The sequence below is a fragment of the Xenopus laevis genome, chromosome 6S (genome assembly GCF_017654675.1).
Source record: "Xenopus laevis strain J_2021 chromosome 6S, Xenopus_laevis_v10.1, whole genome shotgun sequence".
Lineage (NCBI taxonomy): Eukaryota > Metazoa > Chordata > Amphibia > Anura > Pipidae > Xenopus > Xenopus laevis.
Window position 1 is genome coordinate 27218354 of NC_054382.1, and position 6598 is coordinate 27224951.

Below are 6598 nucleotides of genomic sequence, written 5' to 3' on the forward strand. Positions count from 1 at the left end.
GGCATGCTGCCCAACCACACCCACATTGGTTCAAAAACACTGGGGATGCGCTGGAGATACAATAATTCTTTAAATCCCCATTGCTCCGGTCCAGATGATGAAAATTTGCACGAATAAAGGGCAGGGGACAGGGGCGACAAACGCAGTGGACCTAGTGGGGCTCACTATGTAAATCCGGCCCTGATGGTTAGTGCACACAATACCCACGAGTCTCACACAAGAGAACAATATGGCAGCTGCTACTTTGAGAGGAATTAGTCAACTAAGCAATGTGAGGGGCCATAAACTAGATTAGTTGTGTTGCCCAGTAATATCTAGTTCCGCCATAATCTGCCAGCACAGGAAATGTAGATAGAACTCTGGTTTCAATTCAAACCCAAGTACAGTTTTTAAAACACAATCTCCCTCCGCACACGTGACCGCAATTTCAGTACCGAGTTGAACCCACGTAATAAACTCTTTCCCCTTTCACTTTTCTCCAGTTATAAAAATGGAGTTTGCTCAAGCGAAATCGGCGCATCAAACGTCGCGACGTCACGGTCCGTGGCCCAACCCTGACTCCGCCTCCCCCAAACTCCACCCCTTCTGCAGAAGTGCGAGTTCTGGCTGGTGTTACCTGAGTGTTTAACCACTTTGGTACCGAGGTGGGACAAGCGGGCGTTGCCTGGGAGTTCCTGGCAGGTCTATGATCCGCTGTCAGTGTATGACAGAGTGACGGAGAGAAGACTGTGCTTTGTGGTGGGGCTGAGACCCAGCTATGTGACTTCCCCTTGCATTCAGCTCGCCGGCTTTAGCGCTGGCAGGGTCTCCCCCGCACAAATGGCTCCTGCCAAGTCAGTGCTCAGCCTGGCCACCTTCTCCTTTGGCATCGCTATTGGCTTCATCTTCAGTTACGTGATCTTCAGCATTGTGTTCGAGAGGCAGGAAAAACCGCAGGGGAAGCCCGAGGTTCTCTTTAACGATCCCCACGGGAGGCACTCGGACGATGCCCCGGCTGGGCCGCCTCTCCAGGGGCAGATGGACTTCAACGCGGATGCCCAGCAGCACCATGGTAACTGGCTAGGCCTGCTGAACCCGCATACACCCCTCTACTAATCACATCCCCCCTCTACTAATCACCCTCCTCTACTAATCACATCCCCCCTCTACTAATCACCCTCCTCTACTAATCACATCCCCCCTCTACTAATCACCCTCCTCTACTAATCACATCCCCCCTCTACTAATCACCCTCCTCTACTAATCACATCCCCCCTCTACTAATCACCCTCCTCTACTAATCACATCCCCCCTCTACTAATCACATCCCCCCACTACTAATCACATCCCCCTCTACTAATCACCCCCCTCTACTAATCACATCCCCCTCTACTAATCACATCCCCCCACTACTAATCACATCCCCCACTACTAATCACATCCCCCACTACTAATCACATCCCCCCACTACTAATCACATCCCCCCTCTACTAATCACATCCCCCCACTACTAATCACATCCCCCCACTACTAATCACCCCCCTCTACTAATCACATCCCCCCACTACTAATCACATCCCCCCACTACTAATCACATCCCCCCTCTACTAATCACATCCCCCCTCTACTAATCACATCCCCCCTCTACTAATCACATCCCCCCTCTACTAATCACATCCCCCACTACTAATCACATCCCCCCACTACTAATCACATCCCCCCACTACTAATCACATCCCCCCACTACTAATCACATCCCCCCACTACTAATCACATCCCCCACTACTAATCACATCCCCCCACTACTAATCACATCCCCCCTCTACTAATCCCATCCCCCCTCTACTAATCCCATCCCCCCTCTACTAATCCCATCCCCCTCTACTAATCACATCCCCCTCTACTAATCACATCCCCCTCTACTAATCCCTCACATCCCCCTCTACTAATCACATCCCCCTCTACTAATCCCTCACATCCCCCTCTACTAATCCCTCACCCCCCTCAACTAATCCCGCATTCCCCCCTATACTAATCCCGCATTCCCCCCTCTACTAATCCCGCATTCCCCCCTCTACTAATCCCGCATTCCCCCCCTCTACTAATCCCGCATTCCCCCCCTCTACTAATCCCGCATTCTCCCCTCTACTAATCCCGCATTCTCCCCTCTACTAATCCCGCATTCTCCCCTTTACTAATCCCGCATTCTCCCCTCTACTAATCCCGCATTCTCCCCTCTACTAATCCCGCATTCTCCCCTCTACTAATCCCGCATTCTCCCCTCTACTAATCCCGCATTCTCCCCTCTACTAATCCCGCATTCTCCCCTCTACTAATCCCGCATTCTCCCCTCTACTAATCCCGCATTCTCCCCTCTACTAATCCCGCATTCTCCCCTCTACTAATCCCGCATTCTCCCCTCTACTAATCCCGCATTCTCCCCTCTACTAATCCCGCATTCTCCCCTCTACTAATCTCACATTCCCAGGGCTATCTGGGAGTTGTTTGGGGAAGTGCTACATTTGGGAGTTTCCCTCACCCTCCCATCGTCTTAAAAAAGGGTAAAATATAAAATAGCTGCACAAGTATATTTAGATAGTGTTACAGCTACATCAGCCTCAATAGTAAATGCCTAAAGAATCTACTTGTTGCATATCTAGTTCCCATGTGCTCTGCAAGTCTCTGCAGCCTGTGGCACCACATGTGGATTGATTGGGAGTCAATTGGGAGTTACAGTTCAACCCTCTGGAGAGCAACAGGTCCATCACACCTGGGGCAGTTCCATGAATTTGAACCTGGTTTATTACTGTTCAGCTTTGGCACTTGCTTTTTCTGTAGGTTGGCTGACACGGACACTCCTTTATCCTGGGACACTGTGTCTGCTTACTTCTTTTTAGCCTCTGCCCCATGGTGCACCCATTGTGGTTCATCTTTAGGTTAGATAACTTTATGTTAAATAGAAATCTCTTACCTTATTTCCATCGCATCTGACTTGACTCCTATGTTTTTGCGCAGTGCATCGCATTGTGCCGAAATCACCCGTGGAGTTCCTCCCATAATACCTATTATGCTCCTAGATTCCTTCAGAGTCCAGAGAAAACCCTACCTACTTATGTCTCGGTTTTAAAAAAATTCACCCCTGTGCTTCTAAACCTGCAACGTTCCTCAAATACTGAGGAGAAAAGGAGGAGCAATTGAACTGCAGTTAAGGGGAGCAGTTTATTTGCTGTTTGATGAGACATTATCCCCCATATGTAATAAAAGGCATTAAGTGTGACCAGGAGCAGTAACCCATTGCAACTAATAGGTTATTCACTTTGAAATAGGTGACAAGTAAATTGGTTGCTATGAGTTACTGCACCCGGGCAAGCTTAGTACTTAGGGTAGAACTCCACGGGCGATTTCGGCGCAATCCGACGCACTGCACCAAAACGCAGGCGTCACGTCGGATGCAACGGAAATAAGGTAAGAGATAGAAATGTTGGATGAAGTTGCAGCGTAGATCCGACACGACTGTCGGATCAACGCTGCGACACCATCTGACAATGCTCCGAATCGAATTGCAACAAAATCGCCTGTGAAGTTCTACCTGTACGTAACCTCCACCTAAGTGGCACTATTTATGTGTCCAATTTTTATGGGCTGATGAGGGTGCAGCCACAGGTTAGCTTGTTTGTTCCTGCCCCAAGAGGGACTGCTGTTAAAATCTTCTTAAGGTTTGATGCTTTTATCGCTTTTATTTTACTGTTTAAGAACAGAATGTGGTGCAAAAGTCAGCCACAAGTGGGTTACAGTCTGTACAAAGATTTCCGTTGTTATGTGTGACACTGGGCATTGTTACCTCCTCCATTTACTCAAACCAGGAAAAAGGAAACCTTCATCCCCTCACCTGTACAAAGGCTGAAATTGGAAGACGGTGTAAACGTGATACTTCACTTTCTCCCTTCCTTCTTAGAGCTTTTCACATACATACCTTTGGACTAACGAGCTAGAGCACAAGCTCCGGAATGTAAAGGGATTATTTCATGGGGGGTGTGCTCTGAGCCTTGCCCCAGATTTTTTATTTTTAGGTGGAGTACTGTAATGCACAAGGCACCCCTGTACTGTAATTGCCATTGGCATGTGGTACGTACATTTCCTCTCCAGTGGCTCCCCCAGCACTCCCCAGGCACTCTGAATGGCATGTAAGCAGAGGATGACCTTGTGCCACCTATTTTCAACCCCTACTGTCAGGTGTAGCTCTTTCCACTCCATTCTAGGGGTAAACAGTATTGCAAGCGGCACCTTAAGGTGGCCATACACGGATAGATCCGCTCGTTTGGCGATGTCGCCAAACGAGCGGATCTCCCTCCGATATGCCCACCTTGAGGTGGGCAATATCGGGCTGATCCTAGGGCCCAACGATCGGATCCTAGCGTTCACCAAACGGGCGGTCGGATCGCAGGACCGCATCAACGAACAGATGCGGCCACGATCCGACGGGATTTTTAATCCCATCCGATCGAGATCTGGCCGACTTTCGGCCAGATCTCGATCGGGGAAGCCCGTCGGGGGCCCCCATACACGGGCCAATAAGCTGCCGACACGGTCTGTCGGCAGCTTTTATCGGCCCGTGTATGGCCACCTTTACTCTTTCTCTTGTAAATGAAGCTGCATATCTTGCATGGTCATTACACCAAAACTCCCAAGCTGATAAAAAAATATAAAATTGCTTAGTGGCGTAACTATAGAGGAAGCAGACCCCACAGTCAAAGGGGTCTGCTTTTTTATATTTCTTAGTTGTATATAATATTGGTGTGTAGGCAGCCGTCTCAGGTCATTTTGCCTGGTCATGTGCTTTCAGAAAGAGCCAGCACTTTAGGATGGAACTGCTTTCTGACAGGCTGTTATTTCTTCTACTCAATGTAACTGAAAGCGTCGCAGTGGGACATGTATTTTTACTATTGAGTGCTGTTCTTAGATCTACCAGGCAGCTGTTATCTGGTTACCTTTACATTATTCTGCTGATCGACTGCTGAGGGGGAAGGGAGGGGGTGATATCACTCCAACATGAAGTGCAGCAGTAAGGGTAGAACTACGCAGAAGACTTTCATGCGTTTTCGGAGGATCAGATGCGCTGCGCCAAAACGCAGACGTCAAGTCAAATTCGACGGAAAATAAAGTAAGCAGTAGCAATGCCGGATGATGTTGCAGCACACGAAACGACTGTCAGATGCAGATGCTGCTTCTGCATCCGACAGTCGTGTCGGATGAACACTGCGTCAAGATCCGACACTTGTATTTCTTACCTTATTTTCCATTGCATCCGACTTGACGCCTGCGTTTTGCCGCAGCGTGTCCCTCCGAAAACGCATGGAAGTTTTCCGTGTAGCTCTACGCTTAAGAATGACTGAAGTTTATCAAAGCACAAGTCACTTGATTGGGGGCACCTGGGTAACTGACAATATGTCTAGCCCCATATCCGATTTTAAGATTACATACAAAAAAATCTGTTTACTCTTTTAAAAAATTAATTTCCGTGCAGATTCCTGCCGGAGCAGCACTATTAGCTGATGCGTTTAAAAAAAACAAAAAACATGTTTTCACATGACGGTATCCCGTAGCAAGTCAGATTCAAGCAAACAAACAGTGTAAATTGGTGGCATGAGATCTGTTAATCCAGAAATCTCTCTAATAGAGCAGTTCTTTTCCATAGAGCCCCATATAAAGAAACAATTCTGCATTTTTGGCAAGTTTGCATGTCTCTGTAATAAAAAATACAACGCAAGAACAAATTACTGTGTTTTTCTATCGAAACTAGTAATTAGAATTCCATATAAAAGCACTGCCATGTTTGCTTTGCTATTTTTATTGCTTAGAGCATTTTCTGTATTTGTTGTCTGTGTTGGACAAGACTTTCTGTGCCAGACACTATGCCCTGTGCCAGTTTGCAGCAGTTTGCTTTGTGACTGAGAGAAGTGAAAGAAAATAGTTATAGCAAAGGGTGCGAATGTTTGCATATTTGGATCTGGCACAGTGCTGATACATGGATTATACAATTACATGTGTTTTGCTAATTTAAACTAGCTAACAGCAACTGAACATAATAACCTTGCTGACACTAATTAGGAATGAGTAAGTGTCCTGGGGCTGTACAAGCAGCAACTGTATATATAGAAGGAAATTAAGGAATCTCTGTTGCTTTGCTGTGCTTTAACCCCTTCCTTGGACAAGTGCTGTAACTGTGGCATAATGTGTATAGTAAGGCAACACGGTGTTGTGCATACGGGACACGAGGCATATTCTCTGCCCATAGTTCATCGGCTGCCAGAGAAGCACCCGAACACATCCATGCTGCCTTTAGTTTATGTTATGGAAACTGCCTGTTGTTGTTGTGATGACAGTCAGTTTCCATTATTGCATATGAGACTTGACAGCTGCGTTAGGGCACTTGTCCACATGCTGAGAAATACCAGGCAGAGAATATGCCACGTGTGCTGTGATTCTTAGGGACAATTCGTATAAGAGTTGTCCAATCTGCACTTTGAACTGTTGAACTGCAACTCATATGCCAACAAGCATAGTAAAATCTGAGAACGAATCATGTACCACAAATCGGGACACATCAAAGTGTGATATT

At 47.1% G+C, this 6598-nt stretch overlaps 1 protein-coding gene across 1 annotated transcript in view; it reads left to right on the forward strand.

Annotated features, from left to right (window-relative positions):
• Positions 1–516: 516 nt before the first annotated feature.
• The window catches only part of c1galt1.S (core 1 synthase, glycoprotein-N-acetylgalactosamine 3-beta-galactosyltransferase 1 S homeolog), a 14570-nt gene continuing 8488 nt past the window's right edge, over positions 517–6598 (forward strand). Inside the window, exon 1 of the mRNA XM_018269199.2 lies at positions 517–1051. Within this exon, the coding sequence (XP_018124688.1) occupies positions 820–1051 (232 nt within the window). The 5' untranslated portion in view covers positions 517–819. The remainder of the gene's footprint in view (positions 1052–6598) is intronic.